Source organism: Rhinolophus hipposideros (genome assembly GCF_964194185.1).
Source record: "Rhinolophus hipposideros genome assembly, chromosome: 4".
Lineage (NCBI taxonomy): Eukaryota > Metazoa > Chordata > Mammalia > Chiroptera > Rhinolophidae > Rhinolophus > Rhinolophus hipposideros.
Window position 1 is genome coordinate 51897958 of NC_138050.1, and position 23191 is coordinate 51921148.

The window sequence follows — 23191 nt, forward strand, 5'->3', positions numbered from 1 at the left end:
GCTGGGTCCAGGGTGGGGAGGGGACAAATTGGGACATGTGGGAAGCAAGTTAAGGAGCCTGGTTGTCTGGAATGCTGAGGTGCCCTGAGGGGCCATCCCTTCAGGAGGAATTTGATCAGGCAGTAACATGGTCCCAGGCCCCACTCTGGACACAGGGCATTCACAGGGAGCAAGGCATGGTCCCCAGTTTCATGGAGCTTACCTCCTAGTATCAAGTTGGGCTGTGAACCCAGGCAAGGCAGGGGAAGAAGACAAGATGGGACCCTGGGTGGTGGGTGGGTCCCTGCTGCCCTGGGGAGCAGGAGACAAAAGCCTGATTTGGGTGTACTGAGACGAGGACAGCAAGCAAGAGAGACAGCAAACATAGCCACCTTTGAAAGATTTTTTAAAAGGGGGAGCTGAGAAATGTGTCAGCAGCTGACAGGAGACTTGTTTCAGATAGGCTGACAGGGATAACTCAGGGTAACTGAAGCCACAGCCCAGAAACGGAGAGATCACTTACCCACTAAAGATCAACTCTTCTCTATTTGGAGACAGAGTGATTTGTGAGGAAATTGTGCAGCCAGGAGAGATGGGATACATCCTAATTTCTAGCCTTCAATTTCACATGAGGCAATTTCACTCTTCTTCCTCAATTAGGTTCTGCAAGTCAATGAGGGGCCTTCCCAGGCTTGGGGACCTAAGGAGGACTCGCATTCCAAGGAGGATCAGATGGAAGTTGAGGATCAGATGAAGTGTGGCTCCCTCCAGGTGGAGGATGTGAACCAAGGTGGAGCTGAACCTTGCCCCTAGTTAAGCACCTCCCCACCCACTGCTATTCACCTCTTCACATGGACCCTGCAGGCACAGCCTCTGTGCTCGCCCCAACTGCCCTAAGGCTGGATTAAGTATCCCAGTGATTCCCCCAGAACAGTTTTATGGGTTGAATTGTGTCTCCCCCAAAAGAGATGTTGAGATCCTAACCCCCAGTGCCTCTGAATGTGACCTTATTGAGAGAAAGGGTCTTTACAGAGACAATTAAGCTAAAATAAGGTCATTAGGGCGGGCACCTAACCCAATATGATTTATAGAAATGGGAAATGTGGACACAGACACGCACAGGGAGAACACCATGTGAAGATGAAGGGAGAGATGGGTGAAGTGTCTACAAGCCAAGGAATGCCCAGGATCACCATCAGAAGCTGGGACAGAATCTCAGAAGGAATCAACCTGCCAACACCTCGATCTGGGACTTCAGCCTCTAGAACTGAGACAATTAATTCCTGTGTTTAAGCCACCCATGTTATGGTGCTTTGTTACAGCCTCCCCAGGAAAGGAATACAGTGAGCTAGCAGGTAGCTTGTTTTATGTCACTGTTTCAGTAAGTGCTTGTGGAAGATACAGATTTATTTCCACTTAGGGTGGCTACTTCTATGCTGCCTGATTATTCTTTTACACTGTACTGTTCACAGTAGTTATTTCCTCTTGCCTGTCATACCACAACCTACACATGCTGACAATAATAGCAAGGTCTCAGGTTTGATATATTTAATGTCATTGGTCAATACTTTACCCTTTATTTGCCCCTAATCACATATATACTTTTGCTTAACTAGTTTATGAAGATTGAGGAACTACAATTATTCATAAATGAAACAAAATCTTAGCTAATTCAAACATCATTTATTTTGATATTTGACTCATCTTTTGAGGCTCTCTAGTAGGTCTTTTAAAAATTCTAAAGGTATTAAAACTGTCTGAGATTCTCAAGACTTGTTTATTCTTAGTTATCTTTAAATCCTTTCCTTTTCTTTGAATCTTGTAAAAAAAAACAAGAGCATTGATGAGTGAATTTTTCTCAAATTATGATTTTGTGTAAAGAATTTTAAAGGATAATATATACTATTATTAAATAATATATCAAGGAATATATATTACTCACTAAAGTTTGAACAAATACATTAGGACAGCACCTGTCCAAAGACCCCTGCGTGATAAGGTACGATTGTTCTGTGGCTTTCAGGTTTTTGTGATTTCTCGTATCTTGCTGATGGGTCAGCAGAGTGAACAAAATGATGTAAGGCTAGAGACAGGGTCCTTTGAATAATGTGCTGTAGATGTTGAGTGTAAATTTCTCTGGACATTGAGCAGCAAGTGTTTACTCAAGATGGACTAGCTTTAGCCGTGACACCTGCTTACTAATTGTGGGATTTGATGGCTTCAGTAAGTAAGAAATTCTTCATTTGAGTCATAGATGATGGGTTTCTCAGGTTTCTATCGGGCCTTTGTCAGGCTTAAGACTCATACATGTATCTCGATTGTTACCCGTTCAAGGCCTGTGTGCCCCATACTTTGAAAGGCCAAAACTCAAAAAGTCAAGTTTGGGACAAGGAAAGGTTTATTGGTGGAGAAGCCAGCAACTGAGAAGATGGGAGACCTAATGGTGCCTCAAATCCATTTTAAGAGAGCCCAGAATTCAGGTTTCTTTTATGTCAAGGGAAGGGAAAATGGGTAGGGCAAGGGGTGGGATCCAAAGAATGGGGTAGTGGGGGGGTGGAAATCTCCAAATCTGTTCTCAGTAAGTTCTTGATGTTCTTCACCCCTGCTGATCTGAGTTGTCCTGAGAGTCCTGTAAATGTTTGATAAACACTCATAGCTTTGCATATCTCTTCCCATCTGTTCAGGAAGCTGTTTTGCAGAATTCCTCTAGTCAATTGAAGGATTTTCCTGAAGGCCCTGGGAGAAATGCAGTCTAGAATTTATGGTAAGAATCAAATGGGGGAGAAGCAAAAGGATTCTACCCTGTTACATGATGATGGTGTTGGCTGTTTACACCGCCAAGCTTCGTGCCAATGTGTACTCGGCTCATCCCATTGGCCAGGATTAGTGTGGTCACATGTTCAAGTGACCTGAAGCAGGTGAGGACAGTGGACAACAACAACACTGTGCCAGCGGCACTGGACCCTGGATTAACCTGTGGCATTTCCTTCCTGTTGCAGGCCTGCCATTTTGTAGAGTTCTGTGTTGGCTACTGAGGTTTGGTCTGTGACAGCGAAGGTCACCCATTCAACATGTTACTGAGCACTGGCTGTGTGCTTGTTTCATGGCATCCAAGCGCTGGGGAAAAAGTCCCAATTTAGAATTGCAAACAGGGGTCTGGACTGGCCCCAAGGAGACAACACCCCGAGCTGAATACAGTCAGCCTTCAAGGAAGGAGACAGTGGCAGCCTTGCCCCAGGGAAGCCGTTTGTGGGGATCCTCAACCTAGCTCCACCCTTGTCACCCAACGGAGTCAGAATCCCAGGAATCAGGACCTGGCCTCAGGTTTTGTGGGGTTTTTTTGAGGTTAGTCTTCAGACCAGACAAGGAGCTGGAGGAGGTGGCAGCCAGCAGGCAGGGAGGGAGATGGTTACACAAGTGGAAGAGGTGCAGGGCTGGGGGTAGGGGCAAAGCCATAGACCCTCCAGAGCCAGGAGGGGTGTCCCTGGGGTGTTTAGGCAGCACCCAGGATCTGACGGGGTGGGGAGTGGTGGCTTACAGAACTAACTGGCTCTCCACCAATGGAGTTGGGTGTGACCACCCATGCAGGGCCTGAGGGGCTGGAGGGGAGAAGAATCTAGATGGAAAGGGGAATTTAGACCCCAGGTACATGGCTACAAGTGGGGGTCTCTGGCAGGATGGTCAGGGAGGGGAGGTGGGAGATGAACAAAATGTTAGGAAATCTGATACCGAGTTTCCTCTTCTGCGTGGGCCCCTGAATCCATAGCTGGGCACTATGGTCTCAGTGAGTACAGGAAGACTCAGGGAGCCAGCAGGGCCAAGTGGGGGCCAGAAACCATCTGACCCCACACATTTCCAGGGAAGCTGTTCCCACAGTATGTATTCCACTTTATCCTAAACAGAAACACCGACACTTTAAGAGTGCTTTACTCTGTAGCTTGTTAGCAGGCATTTAAGTCCAACTTCTCCGATTTTCTTTCTTTATATAAAGAAAACTAAACCAGACATTTTTTCTTGTTTATTGCAAGCAGATTCAAGTCTCCTTAGATAATCTGCAGAAAAGTCCAATATAATTAATATTAACTCATACTTTATCTACAGAAATAAAAGTTAAAAACAGCATACAAAATAAACTTTACAGAAGTGTTAAGATTTGGTTTAATTCACAATTTAATTTTTCAAAGCAGGTTAGTGAACTATCATCAATTAAACATGACTGGAGGATGATTTATTACCTTAAATGCACCTACTATATTCGATAATTTAAAAATAAATTCCAGTATTTGTGAGGATGACAATTATAGATACCATTCATATTAAATACATTTTTGAAGATTCTCATTTATTATTACATTACATAATCAATGGACATTTCAAACGCGATGCAACAGACATAATTTTAAGTCAGAGACAATATATGCATATTAAAATTCTGTATATTTTGATAAGGTAAAAAATAAAGCTATAGAAACTGATCTTTAGATTTTTTTTTTCTGCAAAAGTAGAATCACTTTAATAATACTTTCAACACATATTCATTAAAGCTTTTTTATAGACAATATCAGAATGATTCTCATTCCCATTTACCTACCCTCTAGCTTAAAAAAAAAAAAAGAATGCAATTGACAACAGATATTTTTTCCTATATTTAAAGTTACAAATGGGAAACTTCCAAAAAATGTAGAATGCAAGAAACTGCATACTAAGCTATTATATTGAGTTGTGAAATAAATAATATTAATTTTAAAATAAAATAGAAGTGGTTGCATTAGGTATTACTAGTCAGTGCAAAACAGATGAACTTAGTGGTTTTTAAAAAAAGGCGAGAAGAAAACTTCCTTTAGTTTGCACTGAACATTTGATCGATGCCCAGCAATTTACAAATAGTTATAACGGTATGTGAGAGACATTTTTGTAGTTAAAGCTACAAAATCTCACCAGGCAAAACTACAACTCTATGAACCTATTATTGCAGAAGCTGGTTGTTTTTGTTCTCCTTCCCTAGTTTACTGCCACCACCAAGTCATATGGGACCATGCCCTTCCGGGTGTGACCTGGTCTGTGTTCACCCTATTGAATCAAATGCAGAGAAATGGGTTGATTTGGGTTCCAGTAAGAGATGCCAAAAGAAGGACGCCTTTTCTCTTGGTCCAGATGCTGCGTGTCCTAAAGACTGAGCTTTGAAGAAGTGTCAGTGGGGGAGGGGGAGCTGGACTTCCTGAAAAGGAGGAGCTTAGTCTACGGTATGGCCTGTAGCTTCAGATACTGGGGCTGCCCTGCAAAGCTCCAGCATCCTGCCTGGACACTGGACATGGAGGTCCAAGGAGTCTTATCTTCCCGGAGACACCTCACAAGGTCCCCTTAGGAAGGAGGCAGGGATTCTTGGGGCCTAGGGAATGTATTACTTGTATGTGTGCATGCTAGTTGGCACACATGCACGTGTGTGGCTGTGAGTGGACATGGAGCTGAAAGCAAGAGAATGCGACATGGTCAGGACCACTCATGCTTGCTTTATACATGACTTGCTGTTGGGATGGAGTACAGGTGAGGAACCAGATATTCAAACCAACATGGGAAATTATGAGTTAATAATTTATTAACGTGTAATCATGAAAAAGGTTTTCAAAACTAAGAAAAATGCTTAAAGTTGACATTACTTGCTTTAAAGTAAGATGAAGGCAAGTAAATACTAACTATTGTAAGGTGAAAAATCACACTAATACCTGAGTATCTGAATATCAGAGACATATTTGAAATGTCATTTCAGGGGGGTCCTTTTCTTCCTCCTTTTCTTTTATTTTTTATCTCATGTCCCTTATCTATTTCAAGTGATCAGGCACAGTCCCTTCATTTTCCCAACAATTTTTTAAAAATCACTTTGGAGCATGTAAAGGTTTAGTGACTTTCATAATGAGACTTGAATTATCAGAGGTAAGTGGTAACTGTCAATATAGGTAGAAAGAAGATACTGAACCATCAAGCCAGAAGCTTCTGTTTTAAGGCTGAAGGATAAAAATTAAGAACAAAACAAAAAACAGATGAAATTGTAATGAACTGGGAAGAATAAGCATAGCAAATTATCATACTCTAAATATGCCTATTAACTAATCACTGCCACCAGAAACACCAAAAAAGCAAACAGGTGTAGGGAATAAAATTAAACCTGAAAATTCACATTCATCAGGTACTGAGACATTCAGCTAAAACTCTCAGCAATTTAAAGTGGCCAAAATTTCATCAACTTAAAAAAGAAAAGCTTTAAAAACATACTTTAAAAATTAGGTATGGTATGTTAACAAATAAATGAATAAAAGAGATATAAACAGCTATGAAAATACTTCAGTGCAAAGGCAATTTTAAGTTTTCTAAAAAAATACATTACAAAGAATTTGTTAACTAAACATACAGAGAATCTGTCCCCCCTACAGGTATTAAATTTATACCCATATTAGGTTCTTAAAAACAGCTGTAAAAATGTACACACCATTGTTTGCAGGGCCTATTGTGGAGCAGAAGGGCCAAGGGCTGCCACCACACACAGATCAAGGGGACATGAGTGACAGGACAGGATGGGTACTGCAGGGTATGACAAGGAGGACCCTCAGGATGGAAGTGGCGCCCTCCTCCTTCTCTGTCTTCCTCTAAATCAAACATTCATTATCCTGGTCTTTGGTATGGTGTTTATACTTCACCTTATTTTATCCCAACTACTCTGTGTTCACTGTTCTTGCTGTTAATTCATCCCCTACTTCAACTCAATGTTTTAGCTGAAACATTACACATGCAATTGTGAAATTTGCACTTCTAAAAGTATCTAACATCAAGCATCTCTGAAGTAGATATTCAGTGTTCACTTACCAAATTCCACAGCACGAAATCCAGCAGTGGACGAGGTACCTGCTTTTAGTTTAGCTTCGGGTGATGCTTTTCTAAAAAGGCATCAGATTTAACATCTGAAGTTTGAATCTCAAACTGAAATGTCTTCATTACGGACCATTAAGGCTATGTCAAATAGGTTATTTCTAGAAATATAAATACCAGTACAGAAAAGTGACAGGAACTTCACAACATAGCAGCCTTCTGATGGTTTACCCACCCCAAATAAAACACTGGACAGCACGCTAAGACAAGCAGAGATTTAACAGAAAACTCAGAGCAAGGTTTGGTCAGCATTACGAGGATGGCAGCAGTCTAGGATGGCGATATTGCTTTTTAGAACTCACAGGCCATCTCGCCATCAGACAAATGTTGGCCTGAAATAGATTTTGGAAGACGAACACCGCCCCTAGAGACCACCTCTTGATGAGGACATTGAAAGGGGGTCTGACCATCACAGTCAGATATCAGTCTTGGACAAACCCATAAAATAAATATTTCCCAACAATAGTAAATGGATAAGCTTAATCCTTGGGAGTATGATGATAACTATCTCACAAGTTGTACTGGGCAAGCTTAAATGGACAGTATTACCTATTCCTCCCATGTGAAGACTCTTTTTTTCCCCCCTCCACAGAGGCAGCTAGGAGATGGGAAAGGAGCAGACATTGAAACACTCAAAGACACCCCAAAACATACAGGAGTAACACTTTCCTCAGAGAAATGAACTTTGAATCAGACACAACCCTAAAAATTCACTTCAGTATGTGGAGGGCTCTGAACAAAAGCAATAGCATGGTCTGCGACTCTAACGGGAAATGGATGCATGATTATTTGAGTGTCTGTGCCAAAAGCAGAAATACCAGAGGGCTCTGGAGAAAGGAAGTGCAGAGGCCAGACCCATGTGTCCCACGGCGAGGGCAAGTCACGTCTGTGCTTAAATGACGGTTGGTGGGTGTGACTTCCTCTCGCTCGGAGCTAGACTGCCAATCTCCAAGCAGATGTCCTCCTCAGGTGATGTATGTGGCGGAGATGATAACGGAGGGCACAGACACAGACCCTGACCTGGGGAGAAAAGGGCCTCCGTACATGGTCGGATGTACCAAGCCCTGTGTATGTCCTTGTTTTTAGTAGCCCAACAAAATGCAGAAAGCTACCGGGCCTGCAAGAAACCACAAAGTAGTGCTCGATCCAACTGCCAGCCTACATGCTCCAGACAGATGCTGTGGCCCTCCTTTTGGGGGCAGAAGAAAAGCACACGCGTGCACAACACACACACTTGAGGTGCGGTTCTTAAAGGCTTAAACTGGTGATTTGTTCGCCAGCTGTCTCCCCACAGGGCCCATGGGAGCTGGGTCTCCAGCTGGGATGACAATGGTTGTTTGAGACACCGGCGATGGGAGGGAGGACCGAGCACTCCTTGCTCTCTGGGCACGGTACTGTCACCTGTTTGGAGCAGGAGCCTGGGTGCGCGACCGAGAGGCTGGGGCTGTGCAGAGAGGCAAGATAGCTGACTTCTGAGAGGTGGTCCTGACTCTGTGTGCGCGTGCTCTGTCGGAGAACAGAAAAGAGAGTCAGTCCCAGGACCCTCCACGAGAATGCCATTAACACTGATCTAATGCAACCACTGCCATCACCGCTTTGGTCGTGGACGCCGGCATCCGTCTCATCTGAACCGTGACACAGAGGCAGCATGTCACCCACGCTCTGGCTACGAACATCTCCCTTTGTTAGTTCCATCGTCAGGTAAAGACAATGTTCATAAATATGCAACGGCCCCAGAGATTACGTCAGTTTGATTCCTTTAACGTTAGAGAGCTAAACCACCCCCCAGACACCAGGGTCCACGTTGCACTGACGGGCTCACTGTCTCCAGCCTACATGTTTCTCTATTCACACACGTGGTCGGTGTGGTGTTTTATTAACAGCCCAAGGAGACCAGCGACATGTCCTTGACATCGTTCAATTTAACAGGCAGGGAGGGAATAAACTGTACAGGAGAAATCTATTTTAAAGGCATAACCATTCCAAGCATGCCTACTTCTGGGTAGAAAAGATGGACGTGCTTGTCAAACCTGAGAAACCTAGCTCAGAAGGCTTTGTGAACGTGGTTGCATTTGCTCTCCTTGTTTTTCAGGCCCAGACACAGCTCTACATTTCAGCGTGTAGACAACAGTGCATCCATACCAGACATCTGTCTAGGCCAATCGATGTTCAAAGCAAATCACACAATATTCCTCTTTTTTTTTATTTCCAAATGTGGGCTTTCCAGATAGACCTTTCAGGTGAAGCTTTTTCCACCACCAAGGACAAGAAATGAGATTTGTTCTGGCACAATAAGCACCGAACACACCAGGCGAGGATTGCCACGTAAGTGCATGTGGAACCACGTTCATCAGGGCATGTGTACATGTAGGCAGACGTGCACACATCCACACGTGTGCATGTGCATGTGCATAATACTCAACCATATGCAGTCCAACCACTTTCAAGCAGATCACTTACCTGGGATAGTAATACACATGTGTGTGCAAAAAGTGTTTCTTTAGTTTAAAAAAAATGAATCTTTGTTATCGAAAATGGCACAACACAGCAAAACTTTGGAGGAAAAAACAGACAGTTTGAAAGGATCACAGCACACCCAGGAAGCCTGCCAGGCGGCATGGTGGACGCTGTTACCTATCCTTGGGCTAATCACGCCTCGGCCCCGGCAAGACGTCCTTCAGAAGTGGCCTGTCCGTGCTCGGCGCGGCATCGACCGCTGTTTTGGGTTTCGAGCTCTTCTGCAAGGCGAGGAAAAACACTGAGATGGCTGCCACATGGGGAACCGAGAGAGTTCTCCCAGCTGGCCAAGGGCAAAATCCAGCCACGCAGCCGGGACGTAGGAGCCAGCGCCCATAAGGGCCGCTCACCAGGCCCCTCAGAATGAATAGGGCACGTTGGATTGATGTGGAATCTGTGCAAAGCTCAGGGCAGCAGATTGGGCACAGGGCTCTCAGTGTGGGCACCTCCCCGGGGCTCTGCTGCCGGAGAGAGATGGTCCGTCTAACAGTGTCCTCCATGTGAAAAAGAGCCGGTGCAGAAAAGATGGGCCAGGCGGGAGGGCCTCCGCTGGAAGGGCCCCCTGACACTTGCTCCCCACACAGCCAAGGCCAGTCTCTGTCAAGAGCACAGGAAGCACTTCTAGAACACTGAAGCTAAAAATCCTGCCGCTCACCTGACAGCTGCTCGAGTGCCACTGACGAGACAGCTGTGCTGCCATCCCCGCAAAGAGCACCAAGGTTCCCTGAGGGGGGTGACCGTGTGCCCACCGACCTCATCCCGCTGTCTCTCTCTGTCCTTCTGCCGGTCCCTTTCCTTGTGTTTCTCCCTCTTGCTCGGCCCCGTCCCTGTTCCTCTGTCCCCATCTCTGTCCTTCAGTCCTGTCTCGAGTCAAACAGAAAAGTCCTGCCCAAGACCAGAATCCTCACGGCTCAAGGTGCTGCAGTGCTGCAGGTCAGCGGGGCTGGGCGTCTCAACACTGAAATTTTCTAGTCAAACCATATTAGTTTCTCAGTAAAAGGAAGAAGGGATTTTAAAAAGGTGAAGAACCACAAGGTCTGAATTGTAGAATGTCTTCTGCAGAGCAGAAGGATGAGCTAAACAAGAGGTGGAGTTGTTGCCCTTTGCAAGGATGGGATTATATATAATTCAATTATATATAAAAGTTAACATAGGGAGATATGTATATGTGTGTATATATATATATGTGTATATATATATACACACACACATACATACATACATATACTGGTGACTGTGATGTTTCACTTTTCAATAGAACAGATTAAAAGAAAAAAAAAAACCCATCCATTTGAAGTACAATATATTCCACATAAGGACTAGTTAACTGTTTATTCCTCCAAAGTTTCGCAAGAGTCCAGTGGTTTTATAGCAACACAAGCATTCACCTTGTGCGTGCCAGGAGCATGCTGGCTGCGGGGACTTTGTGTGAAGGTATGGGTGTGGGGATACCTGTGGGTCACACCCCATGTGGCCATAGAACGCTCAGTGACAACCTTCTCCAAGCAGCTAGAGACTGACTTCTATAAAGGTACAGAAGCAAATTGACTCTTAATAAACTGTATCGATACTTAGAGTATTTATTTTTAGCCCAGAGCTGGCATGATTGAATGAATTTCATAAGCACCTCCTGTGACTTATTAAAGTGTTCTTAATAATTCCATCCTAAATATTTTCAAGTATGTAAACAGTGACATGAAGTTATGTAACTTATTCTAACAAGTTCTCATGGCACCAGATTAGAAAAGTTTTGATTGCCAATAATTACTTGAACTGAAAAAGGTGTACTATCCTGTTAGTTAAAAAATAGTATTCAAAATGTATAGAGGATGAGCTGTTGTTTAAAGAAAAAGAAAAGCTTTTTTTCTTGCTTGAGGCATTTTCCTGTTAAACAAGCTGCATTGGTAAAATAATAATACCAAATGTGTTCTCAAAGTATCATGAATTTGGGGGCACATGTAAATGCAGTATTTAGATACATGAACATATCACTGGAAAACAGATAGAAAACATTCTCTAGACAATGCTTTGTCCCTGAAATCTTGGCTCTGGATGAAAAGGCTTTAATCCCAGGCAGCTGCCACAGAGAAAGAAATGCCGTGCAAATAGCCCTATATGGCTGAGAAAAAGGCCACTACAGCCATTTAAAGCAAAGTAGAAGGCTTTTACTAAAAACAATCAGGTTAAAGGAAAAAAAAAAAGAGAATTTGGTAAAACATTTGACCTCAAATACACTTCTCCTGGCTTTGTCCACCCACAGTCCAAGTCGCTCTCCTGAGCCTCGCCTTTTCTGCAGTGCTCTGAAGGGCCCTGTGCACACTTCACCTTGGAGGCCTCAGTTTCCCTGTCTGAAGAATGGATTTATAGAGGTGAGTGTGAGTGAGGAGGTCTTGCTACTCCTCCTCTATGGGCTGTGGAGAGAAGGACGGCACTGAGGTAACATTGCTCACTCAGGGGTCCTGTGACTTAGGAAGGGCCACACCCACACCTTCGTGTGTAGGCCACGAATTTTAAAGCAGCACAGCCTGACCCTCTGAGCTGGGCCTGAGTGAAGACGCAGTGGCCTCCTTGAAGGTGGGATCTGTTACTTCCAATGGACGCTGAGAGAGAAATACTGGTTAGTGGCATTAATAGAAAACACAGCCCACGTGCCTTTTCCACCTCTCCAGGTACAAGTTATCCCTGGATTTCCTGGTGTGGTGTTGGTTATAACAAACACACGAGACATAAACACCAGAGTGTGTTGCGTTCAATAGCTCTTGCTATTAAAAGTCAGCCCTCTGTTGTCCTGTGACTATAATCCCAAACATGCAAAAAGACAGAAAAGCATCACCTTGTTTCTTCAGAAACTCAGACTGCTGGAAGTCTGAGAAAGCATAAAGATGGTGGACTGCTCAACAGAAAGGCACTGGTTCTTAGTCTGCCAGTCCCAGAAGGTTCAGGAGGGACCATGCACATCATTAGACAAGGTGGTAGTGGTTATTTTGGCAAAGAGGTCGAAGATGGGAGGGAATGAGGAAAGGAAAAGAGAAACAAGAAGAGACTGTGAGTCTGGTTAAATGCCAACATCTTCTGCACAGGTTGAGACCACACAATGCCAGCACATTCCTAATAGTCCTAGCATTCCCCCACCCCCGCACTCCCTGTCCAGGGACTCTCACCTGGAGGGCAGTGCGCCCCTCCCATTCCTGCTGTATTTCTCCTCCTTGCCACCAAAGGGAAAGTCTCAAAGCCCTGCAAACATCCCTGTCCCATACCACTTGTTTAAAGGTGATAACTTTAAACAATTCACCGTGAAGTTGGATATGTACACTCTCACTAATCTCTTCCTGAGTTTGTGTCAGCACTGAGTTCACAAACATGGCAGGTGCAGAAAGGAGGGAATCACTAGGAGCTGGTGGCACTGGCTTCAACATTTTAAATCAGCACTAGAGTTCTAAGAAAGCTCACCAACTGGATCCCACTCAATTGCTGAGATTGCTGGAGGTGGGCAAACGCAGTATCTGTTCCCTTTCCACTCAAACTCCAGTGGAGGGCCACCTGTCTTCCGTCCTAATGCAGACCAACAGAACTTGGAGATGGAGAACTCTGGGGCTATCTGAGCTTTCCAGAGTGCCTCATCACTGCTCCCAGAATGTATGACTCATCCTCTTCTGCCTTACACCCTCCCCACTACCTTCACCTGCACAACCACCTGTGCTCTTGGAGGAAGATATGCAACCTGCAGGAACAGCCCCTGCTATGGCTTCTGCCCCCATACCAGGATCCTTCCTTCTCCGTACTGAGATTCTGCACCTTCATGGGCAAATCACAAGGGTGAGGAGACAGGGGATGTGCCCTGAGATTGCAGGGGTGAGGGGATGGAGGACATGCTCTCCCTGACATTGCAGGGGTGAAGGGATGCGGATATGCCCTCCCTGAGATTGCAGAGGTGAGGGGATGGGGGACATGTACTCCCTGAGAACTCTGGGAAGGGCCAGAGTGGTTTCCAGAGGCTCCAAGTAACAACTTTGGGCATTTTGTATATCTCACTTCTTACCTGAATCCAGAATTCAGCTTATTGGCCTCAATTTGGGAGTGTGGAAAATAAGTAGCCCTACTAATGACCAGAATTTCCCCATATAAATGGCAAAGTTTTGAGCCAAATTCACCATCCTTAAAAATAATGCAATTTTACCACCAAAGTAATGATTTTAAAAATACTTTTTAGATTTACACAAAAATAATTTGTCTTTTGTATTGGTTTAATCTTTCTCAATCTTTTTCTTATTTCAACTGTCCAGCTGTTTTGGTCTAAACATGGGTCATCTTGAATTTGACCTGAGTTAACGTTTAAAATCATATATCGTGAAATCCATTTGTATTACTTGGACTGATGACATTTCCAACTCAAACCTTTTATGCTGGCCTTTATAATGATTATTTCCCACTCTGAGCTTGGGGAGCTGCAGCACCCCACGCTCTGTCTGGGAGCAGCTGGGTACCTGGACTCTCTCTGTGGCGCTGGGCCACAGCTGCTTGCACAGGACCTTCTTGAGAACATCAGGAAGGAGACTGACAGTGATGAGCAGGATGATGGCCAGCCAGGCAGGGCCACTGGACAACATCTGTATGAACACATAGTACATCCTTTGATAACTGAGGAATGGCCTGGAGCATTGAGGGAAGGAAAAAAAAAACAACACGATGGCAGGTCAGAGGTCATCAGGAGAAACAATGAAATCTACTGTTTTCTCTGTGAGCAGGAAGGGCCCATTTATTCTGGCAGTTTTGAGTTTTGGCACCGATAAACACTGGACAAGCCATTTAGCCTGCCTTGAATTATTTATATAAATAATGGGATGCAGACCTTCCCCTATAATACTGGGGTGTTATGAATGGGAAAAGCCGGGAGGAATTCTATGAAGTCATCCCAAAGGGAAAATAAGTCCATGAAGCTCAGTTTCAGAATAACAAAAAAGATTTAAAAAGATTAAAATAGGTGATTTTTAAAAATCTCAGAATCACAATGGCTATTAACATGAAGGAAGATATTGCAAAGTGTTCTGATCAGCAGTTAGTTAACTACCTAAAGCTTATGCCATAAAACATTTTAAAATTTTTCTATAAAAATACAGAGCATGAAATGACTTCCCTACCAGACAAATCTAGAAATGAGAGAAAATATCTAGATTGGGCTCCATGAAAGAAGTTGGAAAGGTTGCAGCAGGTCATATGATGCTGAACTTGTCGTACAGTTTCACAATTCCTAAACCCTATGGCCCAGGAGGTAGTCAGAGGAGTTTTCATGATGAAACCTTCCTCTTACACAGGCATAGCTTCAGAAAGTTCACTAGAACTTCAGGGATTTTTAGCTTGGGGCAGGGTTGTTGGAAACCCACCAAACCTTAGGTAGTTTCCCTCTATTTTCCGGTCTCAAAGAACATGTAATGCGTGGCATTGGCCACTAGAGGGTAGTAATGGAACAAGAGGTTGGGTCATATCAGCTACTGCCAACATGGGCATAAGAGTGATTAGAGAGGTTTTTTTCTTCGTTTTCAGGGGCTGCCTATGTTTCCCAGAAGCTGTACTCAACATTGGAGATGAAAAATGGAGAGGACATTGTGTCTGGCCTCATGTCTGGCCAGGTCTAGGGCGAAGACAGCACACCCCGTTGAAGGGGAAACTACCTCCCAGGTCATGGTCCTTTGGGACCATGGAGAATGAACAAATGCTTAAGGGATAAAGTGGACCTGCCCCTCCTGTAAGGCAGTTTGAGGGAAGCATTCAAAAGAACAATGAACCACCACGTTTTGAAGAATGAATAAGAGCTCAAGAGGTAGGCTAGCTGGAAAGGGCATTCGTGGCAGAGAAAACAGCATGGGCAAAGGCATGCTTGTGATAGTAACAGAATAGATGTGAAATGCAGCCACTTCTTGCCCTCATCAGGACTGAGCAAAGCAACATCATTTCTTGACTGCTTTATTGCAATTGTCTCTAAACTGGCCATCCTGTTCGCTTTCTACTCAAAAGTTCATTTTCAACACAGCACCCATAGTGATCTTTCTAAAAGAGCAATCAGACTCTGCCATTCCTGTTTAAAATCCTTGACAGTGTCCCTCTGTTGTCAGGTTGGAGTTGAGGTCCTACATGGCCTATAGGCCCAGTGAAGCTGGCCCCTACTTACTTCTCCAGTTAGACATAGGACACGCTCTCCAGTCCTTCCGCCTGCCAGGGCCCGGCCTCAGGGCTGTGCATGTGCAGCCTGCCTCAGCTTGAGGACAGCTCCACTGGCCTCTATGTCCATTTTAACATTTAAAGTGTGTAGAGAATGTGGTTGTGGGGAAGACTGAATCAGACACGCCCTGTCAAATACTTAGCCGCTGCCTCATTCTTGAAAGCATTTAATACAATGAGTGTGGCCTATGATGTTGATGATGGTGTTTTTCTCCCAGGTTTTAGTTTAAGTAATAACTTTTTTGAGAAGGCTTCTCTGGACTTTGATCTGAAATAGGTCCCTTGCTTTATAGCATCTGGTCTGTTTCTCACTTGTCACAAGCCTGATTGTTACCCAGCATGTCTCCCCCAATGAGTTATGGGGTTAAAGGAGCAGGGACCACACTTGTCTTATCCCCCTCTTAGTACCACAGGCCCTGGCATGATGCCTTGCACACAGCAGGCATTCAGCTCACATCCAGGAAAGAGGCGGTACAAAAAATGTGTTTTGAACCCTTCATGGAAGATACAGAAGGGAATAATGATTACATAATATGATCAAATTCATACCAGATAATTCCTCCCCAGAGGAGGGAAAACACGATGTAAAAGAGCAGTGACCCCCAGATAACAAAATGGTTGATCCAAGTCCAGTAGTGTGTGTCTAACGCCAGCTAAAAGGAAGAAAAAACTGGTTAATAGTGGTATTACCTTGACATATCAGTATGAGCCATGCCAACTAGGAAAGAAAGCCAGAAAATAACAAAACAAACAAATAAACCACCATCGCCTTAATTTTAGCCAAAATGCCCACTTGAAACTGCTTTGGAAAAACAAAACTTTATTCTTCCAATGGAGATAAAGAATATGTGATGTCATGGTCCTTGGAATCACAACATTCCTAGTAACTCTCACCCGGATCTTGGGGAAATGCACCCTGGAAGTGTTTCTGCAACAGGGAGGAATCGGGGGCAAGAGCTTAAGGTGTTGGCTATATTTCTACGAAGGAAAGCACTTTTGGATTTCCTTCGTATCACTTTTTAAGACTCAGGTCAATAGGTTTGGGGATTTTCATAATGATATCTCATATAAAATATGACTTTAAAAAGCGCTGAATATTCCACAATACATTAATTTGTTTCAGTTAAAGTATATTTTGATTACACTAAGAGAGGGCTGCTCTTGCCAAATAAAAGAATTCTAATCTGAATTATCTTATAAAGAAAAGGCTCATTCCTTCATCTACCTTCTGTGTAATTCTGGAAGTTCCCATATTGGGTTGCCACGTGTGCTGAGTCTGTGTTTGACCCCTTTAAATGGTGACCTGAGTGGGCCCAGGAGCTCACCCGGGCTGGGTGCAAGTGTGGATTTGGAATTTGGTATGGATTTGTAATTCAGAGGTGGGGAGACACACATACGCAGGGGATAACTGTCGCTAAACGAAGAAACATCAAGGTGAAAGAATTTACCTTTAGTGTGACTGTAAATACCATCACAGTGAACACCAGTGTCCCAAAGGTCCAGTTTCCAAATATCTGTGGGGACAGAGTCCAAGCAGTCTGTTAATACATATTTTCCTGCTTTCGCACTCATAACAAGAGGGTTAAAGAATATATCTCATTGTTCTTGCGTGCCAATACTTCAAACTCCAAAGATACAGGGACTTTGTCTTGTTACTACAAAGTGAAAGGAGGTGGTAGTAAACACTCTGGGGCCCTCAAGTTCCCCTGGCTTCCTGGCACCATCCCCCAGGGCCAGGACAGTGACTTCATGGTGGGAACAGAGCCTACAGTGACCATCCTGTCACCCTTGATATCGGTCCCCTTGATACTCTCAACAAAGAGCAGTCCTAATGTCACAAACTGAGAGCAAGAAAAATACCGAAAAGCTGGTATTATAATACGCATGATGCTAGCTCTGTTCTATTTCACGTTTCATGGAGAAGAGACATTCACCCGATTACCTAGCACTACGCCTTCTGTACATTTAAAAAGAAACTCAGTAGAGTTTGTGTCTGTTCTCTTTCGGACTCAACTCAAACACCAGCCTGCTCTGGAAGAAAAGCAACTGCTAGAACATTTTGCTAGTAAGCAATGAGAGAAAACAACCGCAGCATGTATGGGCAACATCAAGGATGGGACTTTCCTAGGGAAAGTCATAGGAAAGGGAAAAATGAAGACAAATGAGACAGAGCTACATGTAGGCTCCCTGCAGCCAATCTGATGGCCAGAACCACAGACATGGCTACAGTCCCAGAAGAGGGCGCAGGGAGCAGGGTTTCAGGGCGCCCCCTGGGAACTCTGGCAGGATGCAGGAAATGGCCATGTGGTGAAAGCACACAAGAGTCAAATCATGAAAACAACACATTTCTCAACTACAGACAAAGACACAAACAAAATAAAACACCTACAACTTGAGACTTTTTTCTCTTAGGGGAAAAAATCAGTTCAGTCTATAGATTTTATTTTACAAGATTCTTCAAGATTTCTACAATAAGAATTGATCTACTTCTGGGGCTTCAGATTCTGTGAACCACGCCTCTCAGAAAATGTTCCTTGTACTTCTTTAAAATAAAATAAAGCTTTATTTCACAAAGAAAGAGATGAAATACAAATGGCTTTCCTTTATAGTTAATTTTCAACCAAAGGAATATGCATAACTACATGTAACTCAATTCCAGTGAATGTGTACGCAACCCATCTTGTGATATGTTTAGTGAGGGAAGAACTACTATAGAATTCTAGAAGAAAAACTAAAGTTTTATGACTTTGTAATAAAGACAGACTTCTTAAGGGCCCCAATCAACATCTCTTTTTCACTTTTTTCATCATCATGATCAAAATTGGGCTTTCATCACTCAGATTCACATATACCAGTGACTCTAAAGTGTGGGGGTGGGGTGGGGGGAGGCTGTGTGGTGTGATTCTGTCCCTCGGAGACACTTGCAATGTCTGGAGACATTTTTGACTGGCACAACAGGGGGAGGGGTGCTATTGGCATCTAGCAGGCAAAGGCCAGGGGTCTGCTAACTGCACAGGGCAGAATCACAACCAAGAACTCTGCGCCTCCAAAGGTAATAGTGATCAGGTTGGGAAACCCCCAAAGAAAGTGTTCTCTCATCAGTGCTTAACTCTGGGGCAGGAAAATTCTGTAACTCTGAGTTCCGTTGCAGTTTGGCAGCAGCCTACAAAAATGCTTGGCCAGTAGCAAAGTGGCTGTTTTGTTTCACAGGAAGCTGATGTTTTTAGCCAAAAGTGAAGGGTGAACCTGCAGGAAGGCCACGAGCAGCTCTGAATCCCGTGTGGGCACAGGCAGAGGGAGCTGGCAGCAAGGCCCACCCTGCCCTGCTCTCCACTTCCTCACACCCCAGGCCTGCCAGTCTGTCACCCTTGCTTGGAAGGAAACATAGAAATCTTTTTAAAAAGTGTTAGACAAAGCAAAATGTGGGAATGGAGCATGCCTAGCAAAGTAATAGGATATTACCTGCAGCATCACAAATCAGAGACAAACTTTCAATCGCTCCAATGGCTTCTTTATTTCTCTCTTCCTGAGGGCAGGGGGAGATTCCCTAGGGCACTGCTGAGTTTCTTCAGATTTGGTAGATTATGGTAGACCTGGGATCCCAAATCTGGCCTCCTAGTTCCAAGTCCAGTAAACCACATGGGCCTCAGCTATAATTTTTACAAGTGAATAGTAACAAAACAGTTGAACCCAGAACTGAGAATTTTGGTTAGAACCCTGGGCAATGCTCACTATCTGCTCTACCTTCACTTATGCCCTCCAGCAAGGTATTTCTGGCTCATTAAGATGGACAAACATGGTAACATTTCAGTAAGCTCCTCTTAATTTCCTCATTTGTTTTTAGGGAGTCCTCAGGCTAATTGCTAATAGTCAAGTTGTTAGTAAAATCGTTTGCCATTATTTCTATGGATTTTCACAGTGGGAGGTGGGATAATTCATTGGGACACTAATCCCCTTTCTCAAAGGGTTGTTCAGGGGGACTATCTTTTTTCCAAGTGACATCTGTTTCCCTCCACCCCCATGAAGCTCTGTGTCCGATTTCCTAACCTAACATTGTATTTCCAATGAGACTCTCACTAACTTTATAGCCTTATTCACATGATCATGAGAATTAGTAGAATGTCTCTGGAACCTGCAACTCCACCAGATCTAAGTAAGTTTAACCCCCTCTCCTCACATTTCTTTCTCTCTCTTCCGAGGATAGATATTTTGCAATAAATTTTCCTGCTCATAAAAGCACTACAATTTAGACCAATTTAATTTTTATGTGTAAAAATATTCCGTGACAAACATGACTTGTGTTTTCTCAAAATTATGGCCATAATAAACACCTACCACATTCCCTTCATATGCTGATTCCATAATTCTCCCGAGTTTGCTGGAATACTTTGTTCTTGCCACAGTTGTGATTACTCATAATTTAGCTATCTCGATGCTTACTTGACGTCTATTATAACATGCTCTAAACTTTCCAGTGTTCATTTAGGAATATCCTGTTGTTCAACAATAATAATTACTGTCTTAGTATTCTCATTTCAGAAATAATTATGGCTCATGCTATGTGTGCAGAAAATGTCCCAGAAGTGAATTTCTCTTTTTCAAAAGTTATCGGTGATTCTATTGTTCCCTCAATACTATGTTTAATCTACAAACGTTCCTCTGGAATGATTTAAGTCTTTAAAAAAAGTGGTCCTCACATACTGCCAATCAATAATAGAACAATGCATCTAAACTATACTACCAAGAAGATGTATTCTTATTTGTAAGGAATACCATCAGAAAGTGATAAACATTATAATCTCAAAATTGCCCTGCTACCTTAGAACCAAGGGCATCACTCACCTGAGACTGCCTCTTATTTATTTGCTTTTTGTAGGTTTATTTGAACTACTCAAGAACCAGCCCACGATACAATTTTTAGTTTTGTAGGTGATCTAAAACGCTTACCCGCACCCCCAAACACATAAGAATTGAAGAATCAGCAATGATTCTCCTTCTGGAGATGCTGAGGCACAGTGGGAGGTCTAGCGTTGGAACATCAGACATTGCTATGGAGTGGCCTTGTGTCATTCCAACCTCCGGGAGCTCCTGTCCGCCTAGACACAGGATGAAAGTATCCCTACTGGGTCCTTCACAGACCTGTCATTCGTAATTAGGGATGCCATGAGTATTATTCATCTTGTTCTCACAACTCTAAGTTGTTAGGTTATTTAACTCCCAAAGAGCGTTAGTGAATTGGAGTAAATTTTACCTCTCAAATGCATAACTATAGACAACACCTCACATTAAATACCTTATTTGGCACCAACTACCCCATGTGCTGGTTCATAATGTGTCTCAGAAGCTTTTCCTATGACAAGATGTACATGATATGTGTTGAATCTTTGTCGTGATAGGCTAACAAACAGAATGAGGGCTCTCAAAGCTCTTGGCCAATGAGCTACAAGGTATTCGCTGGGCTTTTCTTAGCTGGAATGGTGCAGGCCAACTTGTATTTTTTTCTATCTTGATTTCTCTTTCTGTCACTGTTTCAAATTCTAATGAACTGTTTTGTCCAATAACAGATGAGCAAAGGCATGCAAGTAGTAATCGTGGAGGACATAAAAGTGTCTCAAAAAAGTATCATCCTAGAAATTAGCATTTAGGTTGTGTGGGGTTTCAGGGCACCCTTAAGGAAATAGGAGATAAACAAGAGATTGATGGAAATCCTTGGATCACATGAAGGACTTCAAACTGCCATGGCACCCACTGACCCAGTAGCATGAGGAGAAGCCGGATGGAAGTTTGGTTGGAGATGCATCAGGGCTGCAGGAATTTGAGCAGGAGGAGGAGATACTGCCTGATCGTCACACTGAGAAGGCCTCACTACAGGTCTGCACCCCAAGGCCACACTGCACCAATCAACCAGCACTCCCATTCCCAGGGTGCACGGGTCAAGCATGCCTTTTTATGCATGTCCTTCTCCCCACCTACACAGTCTTCTAATGATACTTCTGGAGAAGTACCTGTCATTTTACTATGTAATACTGAGATTAAAACGAGAATCAGCAAGGAATAAAACAAATACTCTAAATTTTACAAACATCCTGGGTTTGAGTGATAATTACCTGACCTTGTACAAATTCTTTCGTCTGTCTGAATTCCAGTTTCCTTAATTTTAACACCATGAAAATGTTCAACTGAAAGGACGATTGTAGTGAGAGAGGATAAGACTTGTGAAAGTAAACTGCAAGTAAAGTGTTAGATGAATGGCACTGGTTTCGGTATAGTCATACTACCATCATCCTGGAATATCAGTCCTCAGGACACAAAATTTTAGTTCTTTTTAAGATACACGCAGGACGCTTACTCAAAGCATAACCTGTAAGGAAATCTTATAAAAGAAACATAAGAATGATAAGATAGCTCTCTTTAACTACGTTTATGGCCTGGTGGCATCCAGGTATTACGCAATTCAAATAAACGAGGACAAAGAATAAACTCTGGAATAATGTACAGTTCGTAGAAGAGTGAAATAAGATTAAAAATTTCTCAAGATCAATTTAGTGAAAATTGGTTTAAATGATAATGAAAGGCAACAGCACCTTTTAGTAATGAGAAGAAACAAATAAATGGGTAAGCAAATGGCACGAGACCTATAGCAAGACTTTCCTGTTTCAGTCCAACAGGTTGAAGGGATAAACAGTATAGGAAAACAAAACAGGGAAAAGAGAGGTGTTCTGTCAAACAGGAAATGAAATAAACTTCTGTTCATAAGTTACCCTTTTATGTCAATGGTAGTGTTTATTTGTATGGCCAGGTTAAATACTGTGACATTTAGGTAGGGAACGATTCGAAGCGTACTCCATGTCTTTCACAATTCTCTCAGGTAGCACAGGTTTGCCACATTCAAAGCAATGCCCCCAGCAGGCCACACATGCCTGTGTATGTTGCCTCTCATTTAAGGTACAGGGAAGTTCAAACAAGCCAATTTAGAAAACATCACTGATTCAACTGGCAATCTTGACATGGAAATTCAGAGAGAAAACATCAAGTACAAATGATCAAATGTACACAGACTTCTCTAATATAACTTTAGTTCTACAGGAAGGAAAAGGCAGCAGCAGCTAAGAGTATTTCTACTGACAAAGCACACAGAAGAAGTCACATTTGAAAATATTTTCGAGAAATATTTTATTTAGAATGCACTCCAAAAACATAGAGAGGACACACCCACAATTGTCTTACCATGTGTGTGTTGGTAGTCATTATCTGAGAGTGGGAAGGAAAGCAAGTCGCAAAAAGAAAAAAAGCAAGATACAAATAAAACAGACCCTAGAAATTATGCAAATAACCAGAGAGCTGATGTCTATATGAAACTATCAATCTACTTATTGCAAAGGAAACAGATAACTTAAGCACATGTGAAAAAACGCTAAAATGTGTTAAATACAAAAGTATTTCTCATATTAAATAAGCCATGCCCGAACAATCTAACCACTAGACAAATAGCTAATGAACCACTAGACAAATAGCTCATGGTGAAATATAAGTTACAAAAATAAAGTCTGAAAACCCT

The 23191-nt window shown here is 43.1% G+C and overlaps 1 protein-coding gene across 6 annotated transcripts in view; it reads right to left on the minus strand.

Annotated features, from left to right (window-relative positions):
* Positions 1-3983: 3983 nt before the first annotated feature.
* ATP11A (ATPase phospholipid transporting 11A) overlaps positions 3984-23191 on the minus strand; it is a 132160-nt gene continuing 112952 nt past the window's right edge. Inside the window, exons 26-31 of one of the 6 annotated variants that reach the window (XM_081045691.1) lie at positions 22861-22884; positions 17082-17147; positions 16183-16286; positions 13902-14067; positions 9535-9638; positions 3984-8406 (exon numbers count right to left, since the gene is read on the minus strand). In XM_081045691.1, the coding sequence (XP_080901817.1) occupies positions 9546-9638; positions 13902-14067; positions 16183-16286; positions 17082-17147; positions 22861-22884 (453 nt within the window). In that variant the 3' untranslated portion in view covers positions 3984-8406; positions 9535-9545. Of the gene's footprint in view, positions 8407-9534; positions 9639-12250; positions 12338-13901; positions 14068-16182; positions 16287-17081; positions 17148-22860; positions 22885-23191 lie in introns of all 6 variants that reach the window. The other 5 variants (XM_081045692.1, XM_081045693.1, XM_081045689.1 and 2 more) reach the window with 5 other exon arrangements.